We start from the raw sequence: 24,954 nt of genomic DNA, 5'->3' as shown, positions 1-24,954 counted from the left end.
CCGTTGCTAGGCAACGGTGGTGTCCATAGCAACGGTTCTCATTTGCACACAACTCGGTCATGGTATGAACCGACCAACCAAGTTTCATCGAAATCGTCATCGTATTAACTGAAATCGCCATTTTAAATACTGATAATAAGGGTAGAACAAATCTCAAAAAAAACATTTTTGGAATTTTTTTTTTTTTTGACGAGATCGACTTCCCAATATATATATAAATATATTTTTGTTCCAACAACTTTGTTCCAATATATTTTTGTTTGGAACAAATTTTTGTTCCAACTAAATCGATAATTAGGTTTCCAAACAAGTAAATCAATTATTAGCTTTCGAATAGTGCCATTATCATTATTCTATGACAGAAACCGCTAAAGCTCAAAGTCGGACTTATTATTATAGCGCGGCGACATCGCGCTGTTATATAATTGGCTATTCTGTCCTGTGTCTTCTGTCACACATATTGTTGGGTGTGATGTGGGCGGAGATTGCCGGGTTGATTGTGGGCGAAGATTGCCAGGTGAATTGTGGGCGGGGTTAATGCAGAAGAGCGACGTTTTTTTGTGCTGAATCGTTTTCTGTGTGACGCGGGAAGTTGATTTTCTGAGCAGGAAGTGATAATCTTCCTGTTCCGTTCGTTGCTTACGTGCAGTGTTGTAACTCTCGTTCTTCATTGTTTTTCACCAGAAATGTTTTTAAAACATCTTGTGGAGGTGATTTCATCCTCTTTTTTGGTGACAGAAGTGGTTATTACAGTGCGGCGACATCGCGCTGTTATATAATTGGCTATTCTGTCCTGTGTCTTCTTGCACGTCTTGTCACACTTATGGCCGCGTACATCCCTTTGATCTGATGGCTATAAATAGAAATTTGTCCAACGTGACAACTCTTCCCATCATGCATGCTAATTCACCGTGTCTACATTTAAATTTTATAACTGCAAAATTGTTTCATCACTCTTAACCTAGACTTTTACTGCCCCCAGCTGCGCGATATCAAAGTATTCGCCTCTTGTTATTATTATTATTTTTAATATTATTATTATTATTATTGCTGGAAGCACCCGCTCCCTTCGGCAGCCGTCAAGGGGGTCATGTTATTATATTTATGGCTATTTTACTCCGAGGGGTTCCAGGATTACACACCCAAAAAATGGTTGCGATCAGTTCAGCCGTTTTTGCGGTACCTGGGAACAGACAGACGGTGAATTATAGTAAAATTATTATTATTATTCGTGTGACTGACACACACACACACACACACACACACACACACACACACACACACACACACACACACACACACACACACACACACTTTCATATAAGGTTGAACAATAAAGATCACAAATCCATATCCACTGTTCGCCACCATTGGACTATGGCAAGAGCAAGATTTCATGAACGTGACGTCACAGCGTCAGTACAGAAAGCATGATGCTGGAGTGTCAAGTGCATGGCTGTGTCAATGAGATTCATAGCCTGACACCTTACCCATTTTTGTCAAATACTGCTAAACGGAAGGGTTTTTGAAAGTGCCAAGAAGTTTATTTGTGTTCTGCAATGTTTAAGTATATAATTCAATTGAAATTAAAAACAAAATTTTTTAAAGATTGTCAAAAACAAATTCAGAAGTTTACCACCATTGATGCATCTGTTACACCACCTTATTTAACACGTTTCATTAATTATTTGTGCCTGTTGTTTGTGTCCTTTATGACGTCGTAAATAATTTTCTTACTCCTCTCTGCACACGCGTGATCGGGACGAATTCAGAGCCAAAGTACTGCTGAACTACAATTTCGTTTTCCGATTCATGTTCTGATTCGTGTTCAAAATACCACGCAACATTCAATTGAAATCAAGTTGTTCCTCGATCATAAACTGATGTTTGTGGACAGACAGACAAAGACAAAGTGAACCAATTGCTTAACCCTGCTTTTCGCTTCGCGCATGCGGGGTAATAAACAAAATAATATTAATTATTTATCTTGTTCCGTCAAGTCGTGGCCGACTTTTGGTGACATTCATGGTCAGATTTCTCCAAACATCCCTATCCTGCACTGCTCCCCAAAGCTCTGGCAGAAACAGTTTAGTTGAAGCCTTTACCCCATCCATCCGGCATATGCAGGGTCTGCCTCTTCCTCGTCTTGTCTAAACCATTCTTATACAGACATGGTTGACTTCTACAGACTTGTGTTTTCTGCACACGTGTCCAAAGTATGACAGTTTCTGTTTTACCATCAGCAGTTCTAATATAATGTACACGCTGGTCAAATTTATTCAAATATCGATTTGTTTGTTCCTCTTGCTTTGTTTGTTCAAATATCGAGTCCATGGAATTTTTAACATTAGTCTCCAACACCACGTTTCAAAAATGTCAATCTTCTTCCTTTCTTTCTTTTTTACTGTCAATCACTCACATCCATGTCCTTTGAATGTCCTTTGACAGCATAATGGCAGGGACCCATGGAAATTTGGGGTAATGCAAAATGTGACTTCAAGTGCTCAACCCTTCTTCTTCAAGTCCTCAACTCACCACCCCCATCCCAGCTATCTGTCATCCACCCCACTCCAACGCTGTCCTCCACTCCCCCTTTATTCTTCTTCTTCTTCATCACGATTTACACACACAACTATGTTCAAGCCTCCCACCCCCACCAACCTGACCTCTCACTTTTTTCTTCAAGTCCTTAACTCCCATCGCTCCCCCCCACACCCCCCCTCCCAACTCCTCGTCCATAAAATAGTCACCAACTGTTAGGATTGCCCCCGGTCAGTATGTTGCCTTTTTACCCTCCATCACCTTGCTCTTTGATGAGCCTCAATCTTATTCCCCTGCTCCACAAACACAATTGTCCCATCAATGTAGTAGCACGTTGATGGCATTTTCTGAGTTGGGACGGACACACAGCTACTGTATTTCAGGACACGTGCTTTGATGTCGATTGTCGGTAAAGTTAATGCCACTTAAATTTTATGTGAGTAGTCCAAGGAGACAGCATACCACAAAATGACAGGGTGAAAATCTGGACTGCATGGATTTAAAACTTCCCAAGCTATCACTGCGAGAGCAGTAAAAGGTCACGTTTGCCGTTTGAGGGCAAGCACGATCATCCAGTCAAGTCACGGCGTGAGACAGCATATCTGACCATCATCTGTATACTACTCATCAATTCACTTCATTGTGCAACAAATCACTAATATTGTGCACACATTTTTCTCCATATAATTTAAACAGAAGGTGAACCAATACTTTCCATACGTTGTCCAGCAGTTGCCGGAACCATGAACGCGTTTCTTCTTTTTGGGGACCAACAATGTCTCATTTCCAAGCTGGCTTGCTTTGATTCAGGTGTGACATGAGTTTTGATTCAGGTGTGACATCTCCCTTCGTCTGGTTGGATTATAAGATAATTATCGTACCTGCCTTGCGCTGGCCTTATTGAATTTCAAGTGAGAATTAATGATGGTTTCCTCACTTCCAACACTGACATCCAATTCTGAAATGTCATGTATGGTAAACTGGTGAGCAATTCTTCAAAATCACCAGTTCAACAGGTTTAATGTCTGCTTGAGTGACAACAGTTGATTACATGCAGGAATGCTCAAGATCACTCAAATTCTTGACCATTTTAAAACTTACTGCACCATTTACACACACACACATCTATGTTTAAGTGACATATGGCCATTTGCTTTCGAGCAAGCTGGCCTGGGTTCAAATCTCGATAACCCAGGCCAGCACTCTCAACAAATAACAAATTCCTGCTCTAAGCTCTCGGGGTCACTGCATTGGTGACACAGCCAACTACAGCAGTGATGCAACACTGTCACCATATGCTGTACACAACGAAATGACACACACACACACACACACACACACACACACACACACACACACACACACACACACACACACACACACACACACACACACACACACACACACACACACACACACACCTCAGAACAAGAAAAAGAGCAATCATAGTTTGCAGACCCACGTCAGGACTTGTTTTGTGTGGTGTTTGTGTAGTTTTGTGTGGTGTTTGTGTACTGGTGTGTTACGTAATTATTAAGTGACATAACTAGAACTGTCACTTTATAACTGCTGGCAGTGATGAATGGGTACCAAGACATCCCACTTTGATTTGACACCTGACCCTGACCCACGACGTTTATTATTATTCAACTGAATTTAGAATGGGTTAAAATAAATTAAATTCAAATCAGATGAAAGATCAAATAGGTACAGTCCTGCTTGGAGTCATCAGAAGGAACCCAAACAAGCAAAAAGCAAAGATGAAATCATCAGGAGGAACCTGGACAGGATTCACATTTCAGCTGCTACTACTCTACCCTCAAACCCATCCAGGCAAAGCCAAGTGAGCCTTATTCAAAAAATAATAATATTAACGAGCCGAAACCCCATCACAGATGGATTTCGTTCATTCAGCCACCCTCACCAGCTCACCCACACTCGAGGGACATGGACTGGACAGGGCGTGCTTGCCCCCGCCGACTCATCCCCCGCCCCTGCCTCCCACCCCCCGCCTTCAATTTCCTTACCCCCGCCCAAAAATGTAATTACTCCGGCCCCGCCTCTTCACTCCCCGCTCCCCATCTCTTGATTCTCCGCCCCACTTCCCCCCAGGCCCCCGCCCCCTGTCCACCCCTCACACTCAATCCCGCCTAATTCACCCCAGCCCCCGCCCACTCATCCCCCGCCCCATTTCCCCCCCGTCTCCCGCCTTCAATTTGCTTACCCCCCCCCAAACATTTGCTTACCTTACCCCCGCCTCTTCACTCCCTGCCCCCGTCTCTCCATCCCCTGCCCCCGCCTCTTCACTCCTCACCCCCGTCTCAACGAAAAGTGTTTATTCTGCCTCAGAGTTGAAAGTTGACTATTGCCACAATGTGCGATGCACTCTTACAGGTACAAAGTTTATTTCAGTCCAGGTCACAGTACCGAGAAAAATGTGACGCGACCGCTAGGAGGAGCACAAAATTGGTCCTTCAGTATTAATATATAGATAGCCAAAACCCCGTCACAGACGTATTCCGTTCATTCAACCACCCTCACCAGCTCACCCACACTCGAGGGACATGGACTGGACAGGGCGTGCTTGCCCCCACCTACTCATCCCCCACCCCTGCCCCATTCCCCCCGCCTCCCACCCCCCGCCTTCACTTTCCTTACCCCCGCCCAAAAATTTAATTACCCCGTCCGGCCTCTTCACTCCCGCCCCCGTCTCTTGATTCAAGTTGGAATTTAAAACGTGTTCCCCATCACTACTAGATAATTGTGAAGTTTCATGTCGATTAATTAAGCGGTTCCAGAGAAAACACTTAATATTTTTCTTCAATCCAATATGTCTGCCAAACCATGTGACCTATCAATTATTTTTTCACAAACTTAGACACCGAAGGCTTGGGGAACATTTGTGTGAAATTACCTCTCGATTTGTGCAGCGTTCTGGACAAGATTTTTATTCATTTGAGGGAAAATCCAATATGGCTGCCAAAACACGTGGCCAATGACGTCATGTGTGTGAACCTTTTGTTCCTCATGGATAGGCGGTCATACATCTAAAGTTTCCCCTCGATCTGTTCAACCACTTCAGAAAAGAAGATTTTTGAAGGTTTAAAAAAAAAAAACAATATGGCTGCCGAATCACGTGACCAATGACATCATCAATTTATTTTTTTTCTGGGGACCATTTTATCCTTCAATGACCCTCAGAAATTTTCATGCTGATCACATGTAGCATTTGGCATATGCAATTATGACATCATAACGAAGGCACCTATGACGTAATTTTTTTATCACATTTATTCCCCACGAGGAGGATTTTCCATGTGCCAAGTTTCAATTATTTCCTTGGTGCAATTTCTGAGACACAGTGGTCCAAAGTTTTCCCGTTTTTCCAACATGGCTGCCACACCACATGACCAATCCATCCATTGGGACCGAACTCTGTCCAGAGTGTCTGTGCTGCCGAAGCAGTCTCCTGTGCTATTGGGCACAATCCTGGACGGGTCACCACTCCAACACAGGATACTAAAATGGCTCAATCATCCCAGCAAGCTGGTACTCGTTTTTGCCAACCTCGGAAGGACGACAGGCTGAGTCAACCCCAACCTGGTATTAATTCAAAAGCCGAATGAGACTTGAACTCAGGACCTGAGGATCCCAAGCCCACCACACTAACGACTCAGCCAACGCCAGGCATATGATGTCATAACTATCAACAAGATATTCTACATGAATCGCGCTCCTCTGGTGAAAATTTCGTCTCAATCCAAAAAGTTGTTGTGGAAAAAAACACAAGTTCTGTGTGAACAAACAAACAGACACAGACACAGACAGACAAACAAACAAACAAACGCAAATACAATTCCCTTTCCTCCGGCGAGGGTAATAACCAATGAGCTCCCACCAAATCAATTACTACAGGTGGCTATGATTTTTCATATGGAGAATCCAAAGCTTTTCTCAGTAGCTTTACGCAGCTTTCTTTGGCTGGAAGAGCATGGGGCTTTATTTATCAAAAAGTGTTTTGGGTTATTATCATTCTGTAAGATTAAGTTCAGATCAATAACCCTTGTGCCAGTGTGGATAGCATGGTGGATGAAAATTTGTTTGCATCTTGCTGCAGTCAGTATACCATGAATGTTCAGCAATTTTCAAACACCACAAGGATGTGCACCCCCAAACCTGAAATGAACCTCCTCCATGCTTAATTGTTGGCTTCAAGCAAGACTCTTTACAAGGTTCAGTTTTTGGTCATTTCACACAAACTGTCTTGATTAGATCCAAATAACTGAGACTTTGACTCATCTGTCCAAAACACATTTGACCATTGTTCCATCATTCAATTTATATGCTCTTGTCCACATTTTAGCCTTTTAGTCTCGTTTCCCTTTTTTTTACAGAAGTTTTCTTCCTGCAACATATTCTTTAAGTCCTGATTTCAAGAGATCTTCATACTATTGATGGATGGACAACACATCAGCCTTCTGCCAGTTCTGTTCTCAATTGAACACTTGTCTTTTCTTTATATTCCTTAAGGATGTTGGTCCAGTTCCATAAAGCATTCTTGAGGAAAGAATGAGAATTTTCTTAAATATTTCCTCAAGTTTCCCCTTCAGGACATCCTTAATTTGAGGCTGGCTGCATGTTCGAATATCCCTTAAGTTTTTTCTTAAACTCAAGGGAGCACGTTCCCTCACCCCCGTCCTGAAGCACCAAACTTTGAGTTTCCAAATGGTGCCCTTCGTATAAATTGGTCACAAAGAAGTGAATTATTGCTTCGCAAGATGTTACGAACGTGTTTTCAGAGACCGCCTCAACACGCTTGATGTCGATGATGACATCACCCTTATCTAAAACACATACCAAGGAATAACTAGAATTACAGGAAGGATCTTTGATTCCCCAGGAGTCATGCCCACAACAATGTTTGTTTTATACAATGTATTGTTTCTCTTGTGCTTGAGAAGTCTCCATGGGTGCTTCTGTCTCTTACTGAAACCAGTTTGTAGATCACTTCACTGCCATCGAGTTTTCGGACGCCTCTTCCTATCTCCAATCTGAATGGTTGGCTCACATAACAACGACTCCTGAGGATTTTCTCAACCTTAAGGAAATCCTAACTTGAGGAATTCCTCAGGGTTGTTTATGCAACAGCCCTCAAGGAAATCCTCACGAAGGAATCACAGTATTCTTTAAGGGGAAGTTTTCCTAAAATATGAAGGAATTTTATGGAACCGAGCCAATATTTACAAGTGTTGCTCATCCTTGTTGGACAGATTTCCAGATCTTCCAGTCCTGGGTTTTTCAATGACAGATGTTTCTGTGTACTTACTGATTGTGCTTCAGATACCACTACATGAAAATAGAATGATGTGAATTATTTCACTCGATGTTTTTCCTTCTTTATGCAGAAACACATTCTCTGGTGATTTTCCACTGAAAATTTAACAACTTTGTTTTCAGCTAACAGTTAATCCTGATAGATCTGTATGATGTAGAATGAAAAGTTGGCTTTTAGTTTTATTGACATTTAGAGAGGAACACCTGATGGTAATGATGATGATGATGATGATGATGAACACCTGATAATGAGTAATCAATTTGATGTGATGGATAAGCTACACTTTATATTAGCTTGTCATTTGTAGTTTACTTTGAGTTGTGATCACAAGTTTGTGAAGATTATGATCCATGTGAATTAAAGATTGCTGAATGATAAGCTTGGTTTCTTCTCACCAAAACTAAGCTGCATTAATAATAGTTAACTTTGTTATAAAAGTAAAAACATAAGGGGAGGTTTTGAGGATATTGTTGATGCTCATAACGTCTTTATATTATAACTCCTGAATGTGTCTGAGACCTTTGCACAGCAGTGTGTATTTACATATATGGCAGGATGGCCAAGAGGTACGCATACTCACTTCTAAGCTGTACAACCTGGGTTGCCTCTTGGCCCAGCTATAAATTGTCATCTCGGTGTTTAACAGGCGGGGCGATTCATCAATGTGTGTGCCATCCCTCGGATAGACGTTAAACTGGTCAACCCATCTACCAGCATTTGCTGGTGGACGTTAAAGATCCCCATGGTGTCCTTCGTGAGGAGTAGGAGAGCTATTGCCGGTACCCTGGCCAAATTCCAAATTCCTGCCGTAACTTCCTTTGTCAGAGTGGTGACCCATCCAGCATTGTAGCCCGAGCCAAAAAAAACGCTTCGGCAGCACAAATTCTCTGCATGGAGCATAGTACATAAATGACAGAACATATATCAATTATGCTTCGCATAAATAAACCTTTGACATTCCTTCTGGAGTTGTTTTTCTCAATTTGAGATTATGACGAAATAAAAAGTTACATCAAACTCACCCTCTCCTCCATCTGTTTCTATGTCCACTTCATCCGAATCTGCCTCCCCTGTCGACGGTGTTGTTCCAGTTTGGCTAAGGGTCAGCAGAATTGGCATCGATGCAGATGCAGGTACAGTGGGGGGAGCTGTCGCACGACCTGGAGAACCATGCCGTGGCGAAGCCGTACGCAGCGGTCGTGGCGGTGGAGTACGAGGGGGTTTGTGTGAGACGAACCGTACAGAATCGGCCGAGGGTCGAAGTGGGGTTGTGGAAATCGAGACGGCTGGAGAATGACCCCAGGAGGACGTATCGGGACTACGGATATGAGAGGCTGTTGGTGCTGTGGCAGGTGGTGGAGCCAAGGCAATGTTGGGTGCGACGCAGGAATCATAGCCATGATATGTGTAGCACCTGGGGATATCAGAATACATGGTCAGAATGATGAATTCAGATGAATGACAAAATACAATTCAGGCATCAAGGAAATGGAACATTGAATAACTGAATCAAACACTACAGAGGGCCAGAAAACTACAAAATTCAGCTGCAGCTGTGCCAGTGAGAGGGGGCCATGCACACACACACACACACACACACACACACACACACACACACACACACACACACACACACACACACACACACACACACACACACACACACACACACACACACACACACACACACACACACACTTGTTTGTGGTTCCTTATACATTTCCAAAACGCTGGGCCATTTTCCCTGATATTTGCTGCATCACATTCTGTTCACACGACGCGGAAGATCAACACACAGTAAAAACTTTCAATTCTTACTCAAATGGAAGTAAAAACATCAAATAACTGTGCTTTGGGCGATAGTGTCATATGCCAGGACGCCCCCTCGGGCTTGTGCCTCAGTGATTCGAAGGTCATCCATTCCTGGGATGAACCAATTGCATTTAAATATTTATGTTCCGTATGCAGAATGGAAATTAATAGACCGTGTAACGAAGGGTCACATGCTCCTGTACGACCTTCAACAAGAAAATGAGGCCATTTGGCCCATCAATGCTGTATTGCACCCCAAATTAATTTTTTTGCTACAACAATCTTCTTGATATTTTACTAAAGTCTAAGTAAGTTGTAAGCCAAGCAGGTGACCCAACTTGTTTGTAATAAAAGGAGGAATAAATAAACATTTTGTGCTTATTAATTCACACAGTTCCGGTGCAGCCGTTTCATCCATTCCACAATAAACATTTAAAACATTTTTGTTAAAAATAAAAAAGTTCACTAAATGGCACAATGTCCATTTATTGAGTAAGATGTGGCATGAATCTCAAATCTATGCAGGAATTCCAGTCTCATTCCTTTCAAGTTGTGGCAGTAAGAAACAGCTCGCGACAACTGTGTGTCTATCCTGAAGCAAGCCAGCAAACATCAGCTTGCAAATCTCAAGGTTGAACTCTTAAACCATTCTCCTTCCTCCAAATCATGGTGACACCTTGTCAAATCTGTCTCTGGTGAATGCTCCCCTTCCATCCCATCCCATCCCTCATGTCAAACGGCAGTACAGTACTGCACCACTGCCCAAGATAAGGCAATGTCTAAACTCTGTCTTTGCCTCCAAATCTCGTGTGCACAAACCTATTCTGCTGTGTTCCCATCTTACCCAAACGAACCCACTATGCACTGGACTGTGTGTCCTTTTCATTCGAGAAGATAGAGACAGTGCTGTCCTTGACCCTGCTTCTGTAATGGGCCCAGATGGTATCAGTGCGCATGTTCTCAAATCCTGCTCCGATATCCTTGCTCCTCCCTATCTGCCCCATTCAGTCTGTCCTTCTTTTGGCACCTCCGCCACACATTTAAACCATTAAACATCACCCCTATTTACAAGAAGGGTGCAAAAACAGATGCCACCAACTATAAACTGGTGAGTTTCCTTCCAATTACAAGGGAAGTCATGGAATCCATCATTGCTTCTGATGTCAAATCTTTCCTGCTTTCAAACAGTCTGATATTTGACCATTAGTTTGGATTCTGTCCCAGTCACTCAACTCTTGACATGCTTTATTCAGCTCATCTTTCAGGAATGGTTGGAGGCACTCAATTTCAAACAGGAAGTTGGGACCGTCTCACTGGACATATATCGGGCCTTCGATACAGTCTGGCATCCTGCTTTGCTTGCCAAGCTCTCTGCCTGTGGCATAAAAAGCAGCTTTCCTTCCCAAAATTTCCCACTCCCTCCACTCATGCAGTCAACATGTTACCATCAATTGAATCCTCTTCTCGATTCTGCTCTGCTCTCCCAGTGGAGGCTGGAGTTCCCCAAGGCAGTTTTGGGCCCCATCTTATCCCTCATCCATATTAATGATATCTCCAATGCTCTGGAAAACCCTCTCTTCCTTTTTGCAGACGACTCCACATTGTGTCAGACATTACCAATCCCTCTGGTAAGTAAACAGCAGCTGTGTCTCTGCTGATCCGGAAATGATTAGACCCTGGTCTGACAAATGGAACATGTCCATCAATGCTGGAAAATCTGACGGTGTTACCCTAATGTTCCAGAAGATTCGTCAAAGGAACCAACCTATTTCCTTGGTCATCTGCAGGAAGAGGTTCAATCTCCTGATCTTATAGGCCTCACCATCAGCCACGACCTTTCCTCATCTGACCACATAGCAAAGCTGGCCTCCATCATCCGTCGATCTAAGTTTTTCCTTGGAAAATCTTCACATCTGTCTTTTCTGAATTCTGTGGAATCTACAGCTCTTAAAATTATTGGAATCTCCCAATGATTAGACAGAAGCTCAAACTCTGTTGCTCTCACATCGCAGGCAGGTCGGTGGTCTGTTTTTCATCGTCTCTTCTGCAACATTGCTCCCTCTGCTCTCTCAATCCTCTGACCCTCCACAGCAATTCAACAAGATGCACGTGTTCTTCCAGTTATCCCTCCTGGTTAAACTTTCAAAATCCAGGCTGACTGCACACTCAGTTATTTTATTCCTCGTTTCTCCTACATATGGAACCACTAACCTTCCAGAGCCTGTTTTGTCTCGCTCTTCTCTCCAGGACTTGACACAAGCAGTGCCACCACCATCTCTTGTTCTCTCAATTCTGACACATGATCTTCATTACCCCCATTAACCTTTCCTAACACAACCATTTTGCTTGCTAGTTTCAGTGTTTCCTTATAAGCCTGGTGTTGGCTTAGTGGTTATGGTGGCTGGCTTGGGATCTTAGGGTCCTGAGTTCAAGCCCCGTTGGCCACTGAATTAACACCGGGGTGGGCTTGACTCAGCCTGTCATCCTTCCGAGGTCAGTGAAATGAGTACCAATGTGCTGGTAACAGGGACACAACATCAGGGGCATAGTCGCGCCCCAACAAAATGATAGCTACCTGTCTCACTCTCACTATTGTATGCAAGAGGAAGAAAAAGAAGAAGTGTTTCCTTCCCTCCTCCCTCTCCCCTTTTCCTGTTTGTCAATTCCCTCGATGTTTGTCCCACTGTCAGTTCTACCTTCCTCTTCAACAAGCCTCACTCCTGTGAAGAAAAAAAAATTGTAGGTAAAATATTTGGGTCCATATCGTCTCTTCCATTGTAAAATGACAAGACCTTCTGAGCAATATCTGTTGCTGGATTATGTTTACCGGGTTTACGATAACAAAAAAAAGGCCAAGCAATGCCCACCCAGTCTTGGCGGTGACATCATGAAGGACACTAGGCTGCACTACGTGAGTGAACGTAATTTGCGAGGATTGCAAGCATAAGTCTCGTTCTCAAGTTATTAGAATCGCTTCAAAAGCATGGACCAATGATCCATCTTCACACCAATGGGAAGTCCACAATGATACGTCTTGATTCCGCTCCTCCAACGCAAGTTCCGGAGACGCGATCATGGAGATGCAGACGGGACTGGTGCAGAGATCTCCCCATTATATTGCCATGGACCCAAAGGTAAAAAGGGACGATGTGCACCGGTGACGGATTTTAACAAGCCCTTATAAATAGCAGTCCTGGACAACATCTTCTAACTTTTAACGGCTTAATCAGCGAAACAATAAGTGGTTCATATGAAACTTGTGAAAAAGCCCTTAAACAGTTAAAGATGCCATTAACGCAAGGATGCCAAAAACCACAAAAAACCCATTTCTGGAAGATGTAGATGTAGAAAGAAGCTGTAAGAGCGGATACAAAATTAAAAATAAAAGGGGAAAGTGAGAAAACGACTAAAGATAGAGGGAATAGGAGGATACTAAAAAAGGAAAGGCCAGCAAAGATGAGTGTGGTGCACAGCCCCAAGCTGCGTACGATGAGCATAACGAGTGCATTTACCAAAAATTCAGATGGGAGAAAAACTTGAACTAAAATGAATCATCGATCCTAGGGAGAGGTCTTCGCAAAGCATTACCATAGACTGCGATCTGACCCAGTGTACACAGGAGGGTATTTGAAAGGATTGTGAATGTAGAAAGAGAAACAAGTTATGGTTGATGAAGACCCCACTGAATAAAGATGCGCGTGACCATGTACACGCAAACACAAAAGCACACACATCGTTTTTTTCACAAGTCTGTTCCTCACAAATCAAATCATTTGCTGAACATTAACGGTCATTCCTAAAGCATGACATTAACATATAGAGGATGTTTGTGGGTGGGGGGGGGGGGTTGTACACAGAGTCAAGACTCATGGAAGAGCTGCATCACTGAACTGGTCAGGATGCAATGCAACAGAACAAAGGAAGGGTAGAAATAAGGGACGGGAAGGGGGGGACCAACAGCAGGAATGAAGGACAAAATAGGGGGAGACTCGGACAAATAAGGGATGTGGAGAGGAAAGAAGGGTAGGAGAGGGTGAACAAGGAGGAGGAGGAGGAGGAGGAGGAGGTTGGGACCCGACTCTATGCAGAGCATTGGTGCTGCCGAAGCAGCATCCTTGGCTATTGGGCACAATCCTGGACGGGTCACCACTCCGACACAGAATACAAGCATGCTGGCACTCATTTTGCCGACCTCGGAAAGATGACAGGCCGAGTTAACCCCACCTGGTATTAATTCAACAGCTGAGCGGGATTTGAACTCAGGACCCTAGGATCCAAAGCCCGCCACACTAACCATAAAGCCAACACCAGGCATGGTGAACAAGATAGAGACAGAAGTAAACTCTTGGAAGGAAAACCTGCAAATTTGGAAAGAGGTGTGCTTGGAGGTGAGGGGGAGGGTGGGGAGGGTGCTTAGTGGAGTAGAAAAGATCATGGTTTTGGATTGGGGATGATCTGAGAGGGTGGTGAACAGCTGTCTTGAAGACTTGGAAGGAAGAATGAGATTGAAAAGAATGTGGAAGTTTGTTCCATAGGTGGAGAAAAAGAGGAACAAATTAGAGGAAGTGAGCAGTGATTCGGGATTTTGCTAGTTTCATGAGAAGGGGGTTGATTGCAGACCGCGTGTGCCTGGAAGAAACTTGGGGGATGGGGAGAGGGGAGGGGGAGCATGGAAAGAGCAGAGGGTGCAAGACCAGAAAGGAGGTGGTAGAAGACAGTGACAGTCAACTTGTCTGCGATGGGAAATTGATCGGCCCATCGACTGAGCTTCATCGCGGAATATTTCAATAATCTTGAAGGCCTTGGTTTCCACAGTGGCAAGTTGGACACGGTGTGAGGCAGGAGCACCAACTCAGAGGGGAGAACTGTACTCCATCAAATCGCAGATGAAGTCTTGTAGGTGGATAAGAGTTCAGGTGTGCCCGGGGAGCATTTCGTGCGACGCAGGATGCTCAGTCAGAGACTGGGCTTTGGAGGCCAACTTTAAAATGTGGTTAACTCAAGAAAGGTCATGGCTGATAGTGAGACCCAGGAGTTTGAATGACTGAACTTCCTCAAAGAATAGTGACAGTCCTGAGAGAGAGAGAGAGAGAGAGAGAGAGAGAGAGAGAGAGAGAGAGAGAGAGAGAGAGAGAGAGAGAGAGAGAGAGAGAGAGGAAAAGAAAAGTAAAGAAAAGAAAAGAAAAGAAAAGAAAAGAGAAGAGAAGAGAAGAGAAGAGAAGAGAAGAGAAGAGAAGAGAAATTGAGAGATTGAGAGAAACTGCGACCATAGGTCTACATCATTAGATCCACATCCTTAGCTGTGTTCAGACAGTCACAATCAACCGAGCAATGCAATATTGCTCTTCAATCTTTCTCCCTTTCTTGTTAAAGGGTTTAATGTATTATCATATAATCATAATGCTCATTGCACATTCTATTATGTAATAATACACTAAATCGCACACACATACATACATACACACACACACACACACACATACATACATACACACACACACACACACACACAAACACACACACACACACACACACACACACACACACGTTGACGTACAGATTCAACGAGGAAGGGATGATCGTCAAAGGATTCAGGAGGAGTCCTTGCTCGGGAAACAATGTCTCCGGGTGGACTCCTACCACCCCTTCTTTGTCACCTCGGCACAATCCGCCTCCTCCCGCAGACCATGGTCGAAATGCAGATGAGCGGGGAGACGGAATGGGGTCAACCTCCATATTTGCGATCTGAGGTGAAATGCAATCGGGTACATGGGAGGACACGAGAAAGGGAGAATAAAGGGTTTGACGTCAAGTTGGCATGATGGTCAGCTGATCCATCCAAGACACTCCGTACCTTAGAATTATTGATGCATACTATCTGTCTTTCCATGAAACATCCCTTTAACGCTTTGTTTCCATTTTTTGGGGAAAACTCGCTGTATAAAATAAAAGCTGTAACAGTTAACTGTATATGATAAAGCACAAGACAATGCTACATAAGGACCACAACATCATTTTAAACCATTACCCACCCAAAAGAGCAAACTTAATAACTCGTGAATTATGTAGCCCTTGATGAGGAAACTAATATGAGTCTTACCCAATGTCTTCAGATCCTGGCAGACCCCAATACCATACCACCCCCCCCCCACACCCCAATCCCCACCACCCTCCCCCACCCCCAACTCACCCCAAAAATGTGTGATTTGTGATGTTTCATCAAAGAGCGGTCAATATTTCAAACCAAGCCTTTTCCAAATACAAGGCGAGTGTTTTAATAGTGGCCGATATAATGACAATCAAGAACCGATGACTTCCACATACTGTACAGCAAATAGATTAAGTTTTTATCCATTACACTCCTTCATTTGACCTCACCCCTTGGGATGTAACACAAACGTCATGCAATCGAATGGTTCAAAGATGAAATGAAATAAATAATGAGGAGTTTGCACAAATGATGACGTCAGCACAAAGGAAGGTCCACGTAATCGGGCTAGAGGAGGGGGAGGAAGCAATCAAATTGGTTCCGAACATGCGGCAAATATGTTGAGCGTTCTTGGGTCAGGTCGGGTTTTTCAAAAGCAACACATCAAGGAAAATTAAAGCCAAATGCCGTCTGCGTAATAACAGTTCAACATTCAGAGCGCGGGACAGCTCGAGTCTACTGCTTGTGCAACGGCAGGGATATTTGTTCATCTGAACAGATGCTTTTCTGTCTGTCAATCTCTGGCTTTCTCCTGCACCCCTTTCACCAATGTCATCAACTGGGAAACAACAGGTTATGCTGTTGGATGATCATCGCAGCCCAAATGGACAGTAGGCCAAACATTATGTTTAATTGGACATTTGTGTTCCCAAACTCATCTTCCCGGGTCGAAAAACCAGTTAAAACCAGTACACATTTTCAACTGGTCTCTATTGGTTCTAATTGGTCTTTAACTGGTCTCTATTGGTTTCAACTGGTACCAGTTAAATTCAGTCAGAATTCCAATTTCCCAGTTGAAAAAACCAGTAGCTCATATTTGTACCAGTTAAAGTCTTACTGGTTCCAGTTGATACCAGTTGCAATGTACTGGTCCTAGTTGATACCAGTTGCAATGTACTGGTCTCCCAGTTGATACCAGTTACAATGTACTGGTCCCAGTTGATACCAGTTATTAAATACAATTGTATTTCAACTGGTAATATATCACTCTATTCCAATTTCCATATTAAAACCAGTAAGAAACCAACTGGCTTTACTGGTACCAGTTGGCTACTGGTTTTCAACTGGTAACAGTTGACCAGTAAGCTACTGGTCTTTACTGGTTTTTCGACCTGGGTTCTGAACAATAACCCAGCTTCCTATCGGTGTGGAGTGTGTATGTGTATGTGTATGTGTATGTGTGTGTGTGTGTGTGCAGAAAATATTAGCTCCCCATTTTCTCAAGCTCTCACCATGGTGCCCCGATATTATAAATAAATATATAAACAATTCTCGCTTCTGAGCTGTCTAGCCTGTGTTCGAATCTCAACCCAGCTTTTGACGGTCATCCTGGTGTTTCCCATGCAAGGTGATGATTCATCAACGAGTGTGCCTTCCCGACTCGGATAGATGTTAAACTGGGCACCCCCATCTGCCAGCATTAGTTGGTGGACGTTAAATATACTACGGCGTCCTTTGCCAAGAGTATGCGAGATATTGCCATCACCATGAAGAAATTCTAAATTCCGGCTCTCACCTACTTAATCAAATGTCAGGCCAGACCAACCAGTTCGTGAAAGCCAAAAAAAATTTCCCCAGCTGACCCTACAAGGTGGGAATAAGTCTCGCCGTTAAAGACTCATCATCATCATTTATACAGGTGCCAACAGGAGTCAAACCATCTCTGGCTCTGAATGATATCGTGAATATACTGTGGCAATGTTTAAAAAGACAAATAACAAGCTCGAATGAGCTAAGATCCTCGTCCTCTCAATGATGACATCATAAAAACGAATATGACGTCATTGTGATGCATCAGGTTTGCGATAAATTATCTGTGCTAATGCCCAGCTTTATTCCCGCAAACAAAATTCAAACAGCTTGCCTAGTTTCAGAGATAATGGTATAGGTGATTTCCATTAGCGGCGATATGACATCAACTTTTTTTTTCGAGGAAGAATTTCCAAAATCTGAGATGGTTACTGCCTGCGCGTGGGCTTTCTGCATATACATGGCAAGTTTCACGAAGATCCGATGAAAACTCTGGGTTGTGAAACAAAAAATGTCAAAAAATAGGAATGACGTCATAAAATTGACATGAGCTCAGAGTGATGTATCATATGTGCGGTAATTCATCTCTGCTAATGCCCTGTTCGTTTCCCGCAAACAGAATTCAAAAAGCTTGCCTAGTTTCGGAGATAATTTTTTAAGTGATTTCCATTAGCGGAGATATTTTGACGTCATAACTTTTTTTCTAGGAGGAATTTCAAAATCGGAGATGGTTACTGTCTGCGCGGGGTGTTTTTACATATATATACCAAGTTTCAGGAAGTTTCGATGAAAACTGTAGGCTGTGAAACAAACTAGTTTTGGAGATAATGGTATAGGCGATTTCCATTAGCGGTGATATTATGACGTCAACTTTTTTCTAGGAAGAATTTCCAAAATCTGAGATGGTTACTGTCTGCGCGTGGGCTTTCTGCATATACATGGCAAGTTTCATGAATATCCGATGAAAGCTCTGGGTTGTGAAACAAAAAATGTCAAAAAATAGGAATGATGTCATAAAATTGATATGACATCATAGTGATGTATCATATGTGCGGTAATTCATTTCTGCTAATGCCCTGTTCGATTCCCGCAAACAGAATTCAAATAGCTTGCCGAGTTTCGGAGAGAATTTTTTAGGCGATTTCCATTAGCGGAGATATTTTGACATCATAACTTTTTTTCTAGGAGGAATTTTCAAAATCGGAGATGGTTACTTGTCTGCGCGGGGAATTTTTACATATATACGCCAAGTTTCAGGAGGTTTCGATGAAAACTGTAGGCTGTGAAACAAAAAAGTCCACAAGAACAACAACGTGAGTAAGACTTAGAGATCCTCCACGAGGATCTAAAAAAGCAAAAACAAAAGGCAAAACCTCGTACGGTATTTCAAACCACTGGTCGATGAGCAACCCACAAATATTTTGCATAAAAACGTGTTGTACGAATGTGCTCAGACATGTCCTCAAGGTTCTTGTGGAGCTATCCGGATGCAGGAGGTGGCATTGTAGAATCAACACGAAAGCTTGGGATTAATCGTGTGAGCTCATACCATCCTCCACTTTAAGCACCATGAAATGGCTCGAGTTCTGTTACTCGCATGCTTATTAATTTGGTAAGGCTTCCCACAGAACAGGTACGCTCTGCAGAGCATTGTGGGTGTTCGTGACTTGGACTAATGTCAAATGTAGCTATCAGTAGCTTTTCCCGCTCATTCTAAATGCGTACTTTCAAAGTCAATCCATCAATGGTATTCTGTAATTGTTCTCATCACCAACGAGCCATTCAGTAGCCCTGTGACACTGAGTTTGTACCGGCTGGATGCACTGACGATTTTCCTGTGTAAAGCTGAAATAATAGTCCTGTGTTTTCAAGAGCCTGGACAACCCAGTTTTGGAGCTCACCTCCCTCCCCCCCCCCTAAATGGGGTGTTCCAGGTGCTGGAAGGAAATGTTTAATGGCATTACAGATCTCCCCGACAGATAAAAGAAAATTACTGTCCTTGTGCTGCTTCCCATAATTGATTTAGGATCACCTGCAAAATTGAATTGTGGAAAATGTCCAGTTGTACACCAAACAGGGTATCTCATCATTGTATTTTAGCAACTATAACTACAAATAGTATGTCGATAATTCTTCGGGGTTAATGAGGTGTTAACTATGCATCAGTTATATCTTAATGAGTGTCAACATAAGTGTCTGCAAACCCCATTTCGCATTGACCAGAATCAGATGGCGAGATAACTTCCCTGTTGCCCTCAACCTAATGTCTGTCTCTTCTCAACACCATCCATCTGTGTTTAACTTAAATCACCCACATTGTACGTTCATAGCGGAAATCACACTCCACAAAGGGCTGCTCCACATGTGCTAGCTCAGGCCTCTCATATGGAATTTTACAACATGGCACATCAACATGTGTTACCTCGATTCTACAAGAGCAAATGGGCAAAATCTGTGCAGCAGGGAAACGGGTGCTGTGACACTTGTGCCACCAGACAGTCTGCATGGCACAGTCAGTCATCGGCGCAAGCCACACAGCCAGGACCCCCAGAGAGTGAGCATGCAGCCAGAGTCACACAGCTGGGACCCCCAGTATATATGCCGAAAGGCTTCAAAGTCACTAAGTGGATGAAACAGCGATATGTTGCCCTGATGAAGACCAACAAGGCTAAAACCAGTTGGTAGCTACGCTTTTCATCTGCTTGGTGACAGCTTTTGACAGCTTTTGACTTTGACATTCTTGAAATGCTGAAGGTCCTTCTGGGTTTGCAGTCATGATGTCGCCATGATGACATCATCACGGCATTGGTCGAAGTTTGTAGCACTGCAATAATTCTATATACATATTGTTACAGTTGTGGAAATTCGCATTACACCATAAAGGGTCCTCAGGTGAGATATATCGGTAAGTTCATGTGTAGTTAGCCCAAACCCGTTGTATAGAGGGAATATATGTGATCCATTCGGGCTGCGATGCTTCAGTTAGCCGTTTTTCTTTGGCTATTGTTAATTTGGTGCAAGAACAACAACGAACATCGCCACAACCAACATCTCAACGATCATGCCGTTCACTACACGATGCCACCTTCCACAACTACGCTACCACATCTTCACGGGACGGATGGGAGGGGCGGCCGGGGTACGAAGGGGCATCTCCCGCCCAAGTCTTTCTTCCCTCGTCATACGGCGCGTGCAAGAACAAAAACCAACAGCGCCTGTGGGATTTTCCCTTCTGCTTTTCCCGTGCTTTGGCATGGGGGAGGAGTGATTTGAGCCAGGGGTCAAAGGTGAAAAAAGGTGGGGGCCTGATTTTGGGGGAATGATTCCCTGGCCCCGAGCCAAAACTGACTTTCCCCGTCCCCCGCACGGTGCGGGGAGGGGGGAATGCGAGGGCACGCCCCTTTTTGAGAAGCTTCCAGAAGGGAGGTGGAGACAGAAATGGGGCGGGGCAAAGGGGCGGAGCCGGCCCCTACAAAAGGCGTGGGTGTGGAGAGTTGGAAGCTGGAGGCTCTTGGTTCGTTCAAGTGATTGACAAAAGGCGTGGGCATGAAGGTCGACGAGAACGTCGTTCCCTTTCCTGTTCCGTTGTCCCTGAAGGGGAATTGTGGAGAGTGGCGGTGATCGTTCCTGGGCGGAGGTTCTGTTCATTCGTCCGAGCTGTCGAGCGGACCACACGAGCGACGCGCGGCACGAGCTCGCGGACCACGTCGGAGGGACTCTGAGTTACAGTCGCCAAGGACTCGACGCGCTCAGGGAAGTCACGACTTCCTCTTCTTTTGGGGATTTTTGTAAATGTCTGTGGGTGGCGCCAGTCTTGAAAAGTAGAACTGTTATAAGTGTTGCCGTGCAAGTCATATTCGGTTGTAGATCTGCGTTGGTTCTTTGCTTGTGTTTTTCTTTACATAAACGTATACGTGTATTGCTTTTGTTCCTTTGTTTTATTGTAATATACATGCCTTCCGTGAATAAATGTGCTTGTCCGATTGTTCCCCGTTTTGCTTCGTCTTTTTCTCTTATTGAAATCTCCATCTTGCATCACGTAAGGGATTCGTAGTGGGTTTCAACATTCCGGTAATTAATTGGAACCGTCAAGGCCGACGATAACTCCGCTCGGTTATCCCTGTAATATGGAACTAACCGCTTAAGCGGTTCATGTCCGGAGTCGGCCTGTGGCGTGGTCCCATCCCTCGGCAGATTACCCATGCGAGTACCATAGGTATATCGACTTTCGGCGATTTACCCTATCTCGCGCAGGTGGACTGCGGACTGGGTGGTGGTGGGGTTAAACCCCCACCCGTGACTGGCTCCTGGCGGTAGTTCCCGGAGGGTCACGACTGAATTGTCTGTTCCGGTGGGCGAGGCGGCCGCCATTCGAGTCAAGCGGCCGATCGCACGCCGGACGGGCCAGAATTCGCAACAATATATATATATATATATATATATATATATATATATATATATATATATATATATATATATATATATATATATATATACACACACACAGGGGGCTGCAAAAGTAGGGATACAGTAATGAAAGAAAGTACAGTCCTTACTGTATACCTACTTTTGCAGCCCCCTGTATATATATATATATATATATATATATATATATATATATATATATATATATATATATATATATATATATATATATATATATATATATATAATGGAATTTTACATGTTTTCCAAGTCAGTCCTTGGCACGCCTGAGCTTCTATCCACTTACATGGCTTTCATCTGCAGCTTGATGTAGTACTGCTCTACCCTCTGGGATTGCTCCCCTGCCTCGCATCTTGCTCAGCCTGATGCCGTGGAAACCAAGGCTTTCAATATCATTGGAATCGCTCTCGATGAAGCCGAGTCTCTGGGCCGATCACTTTGCCATCGCCGACAGGTTGGTGGTTTCTCTGTATTCTTCAGTCTCATTTCTGGTCTTGCACCATCTGCCCTGTCTGTGCTTTGTCCCCTTCAGGTACCTGGAGGATGCATGCGGTCCACCAGCAACCCCCTCCTCGTGAAAATGCCTAAATCCAGAACCACTGCTAACTTCCACTCATTTATTCCTCTTTTTCCTCACCTGTGAAACCACCTTCCACACTCTCTTCAATCTCGTTATTCCCTCCAAGTCTTCAAGACAGCCATTCACCACCATCTCAAGTGGTCCAAAACCATGATCTTTTCCACAACAATTAAACCAGGCCCCCTCACCCCTCCCCAAATTTAATGTATGTATCCATCTTGTCCACCCCTTACATTCTCCCCTACCCCTCATAATTACCTGCATTCCTTGTTTGTCTGTCTCGTCGACTTTCTCCCTCCACCCTGCTGCTGGTGTTTCCCCTTTCTCCTGCTGTTTCTTCCCTTTATTATGTTGTGTCCTGCTCTATATCCTCGCTATTCCATGAGACTCGACAATGTATTAAAAAAAATTTGGTCAATTTAGCCTTGCTCTTCCATGAGCCTCAATCTTACAGAAAAAAAAAAAATCTAACCTGAGACCAATGCTCTTTAAATCTGGGTTCTCAACCTTCGAGTTATGATGATAAAAACATGGGGTTGTGAAGCCACCTGGCACGGTACTTTTTATCATGCTCTATTAACTTTCACATTCTTCCATTTTATACTTCCTGAGTGTGAAACCGTCACCAATGGAGAGAAACAAAAAAAAAAAAAAATCGCATCCGAAGGATGTCGCCACTAAAATATCTCAGCCAGCCATGTGGGCCACCTACCACATCCTGACCATCCCAACGCTCACTTGTGATATAGAGTGTGCCATCTATTGTATATAACCAAACCAAAGTTAGAGCAGTTGTATCACAAGGCCCAAGGCCATAATGTATATAATTAATAATACCAATCATAAGGCAAATATATATATATATATATATATATATATATATATATATATATATATATATATATATTGTTGTGGTTACCAGATTCGCAAACCACCATTCAGGTCCCTTAGGTGAGGTATCTCGAGGGCCGCTGGACCCACTTTGGTTATAGATCGCCGAACTCTGAGGAGGCCATTCTGAGGCTTCGTTGGGCCTCGACACAGGACGTTAGCTCTCCCTTATTCCCCTCCGGGAAGGGAACGTAGGGGTTGGGAGTAGGTTAGGTGACAGGATAGGTTAGCCGAACAAGGACGATAAAGGGGGTTAGGGGACGATTTATAGTGGGGGAGTAAAAATAAAAACAACAAAAAAATAAGTTGGGGCTAAATTGGGGTTTGACAAATTAAGGGAGTGGGTATGTACAGTGACAGGCAAAGGCGATAGGTTGGGAGGGAGACAGGTAGGTAGGTCCGAGCCCGACTTCCAAGTGGCCAGCACCACCGCACTCCCTCCACCAACCTCCACTGAACGGCAAAGGCTAGCCAACTCCATCGGCTGGCCGTGTTTTTCTTCGAGGCGGAGGCCGGCCAACTTCATCGGCAGCTGTTGTTTTGCTGCAAGGCCTGTGCCATCGGCTGGCCGTGTTTTGCTTCAAGGCCTGTGCCGGCCACTTCATCTGCAGCTGTGGTACTTCAAGGCCTGTGCCGGCCAGTTCATCTGCCGGCTGTGTTTGCCTGCAGCGGCCTTCTTCTGCGGGCTGTGTTTGCCTGCTACCTTTGCCATGCCATGCCCACTGCCCACGTTCACCAGCCCCGTTCAATTTTTGCTTTGCCCCCCCCCTGTTCATTTCCATGTGCGCCAGGATCGTAAAAGCAACAGTTTGCAAGCTGCAAGAACTGCCCTGTTGGCAGCTACAACACGGGCCTGCAGTGGCAGCCCGTGCACCGTGTTTTGCGTCCATCCATTCATCCATTCGTTCGTTGTGCTCATTGCGTGTGCCACTTGAGCTGGCACGGAGACTGCGTTGTGCAGCCCATGCACCGTTGTGGTTCACTGCATTCAGTTCAAACCGTTCATGCATCCATTCGTTGTGTTCATTGCGTGTGCCACTTGAGCTGGCACGGAGACTGCGTTTGTGCAGCCCAAGCACCGTTGTGGTTCACTGAGTTCAGTTCAAAAGGGAAGGCCTTGGACTGCGTGTGAGCAGCCAGCCACGTTCCCTGTCACCTGCATTGTTTGAGTCAGAGACTGCATGTGGGCAGCCTGGCTCCCTGCTAACTGCTTTCTTTGCAGAGTTCAATGATCCTGGGCCATGGTTTAGTGTAAAATTTGTAAGTTAAGGTTAAGATGTACTGTACATATGAGTGCGCCCCCGGCATGTATGTCTTAGCGCCGGCAATTTTATTTAAGTCGTCCGTGTGAGTGAGTTTGTTTAGGTAGTTACGCAGCCCTCAGGTTATTTATTTTGGGGACACGAATACCATGAATGTCGCACTCAGGGATCCGTAGGTAAAATGTACTAGGGGAAAACTACACATGATGGCACACGAAAATTTGACGACTGGGACGAGTCTGTAAAAAGGAAGGGGGTAGTGTTGTGGTTACCAGATTCGCAAACCACCATTCAGGTCCCTTAGGTGAGGTATCTCGGTAAGTGCATGTGTAGTTAGGCCCAAACCCGT

At 44.2% G+C, this 24,954-nt stretch overlaps 2 protein-coding genes across 3 annotated transcripts in view; one reads left to right on the top strand and one right to left on the bottom strand.

Moving 5' to 3' along the window:
• The window catches only part of LOC147019074 (protein kinase C iota type-like), a 186,643-nt gene extending 179,657 nt beyond the window's left edge, over nt 1-6,986 (top strand). The window contains exon 18 of the mRNA XM_085899304.1: nt 6,936-6,986. Within this exon, the coding sequence (XP_085755430.1) occupies nt 6,936-6,971 (36 nt within the window). The 3' untranslated portion in view covers nt 6,972-6,986. The remainder of the gene's footprint in view (nt 1-6,935) is intronic.
• SKI (SKI proto-oncogene) overlaps nt 1-24,954 on the bottom strand; it is an 86,744-nt gene that overhangs the window by 8,903 nt on the left and 52,887 nt on the right. For both annotated transcript variants that reach the window (XM_085899298.1, XM_085899299.1), the window contains 2 exons: nt 15,246-15,433; nt 8,899-9,290 (listed from right to left, as the gene is read on the bottom strand). In XM_085899298.1, coding sequence (XP_085755424.1) covers nt 8,899-9,290; nt 15,246-15,433 — 580 coding nt within the window. The remainder of the gene's footprint in view (nt 1-8,898; nt 9,291-15,245; nt 15,434-24,954) is intronic.

This window comes from Eptatretus burgeri, chromosome 10 (genome assembly GCF_056783735.1).
Source record: "Eptatretus burgeri isolate ZD-2024b chromosome 10, Ebu_testis_v1, whole genome shotgun sequence".
NCBI classification, from domain to species: Eukaryota; Metazoa; Chordata; class Myxini; order Myxiniformes; family Myxinidae; genus Eptatretus; species Eptatretus burgeri.
Note: the sequence above shows the minus strand (reverse complement) of the source record. Positions and strands in the feature narration are given on the sequence as shown.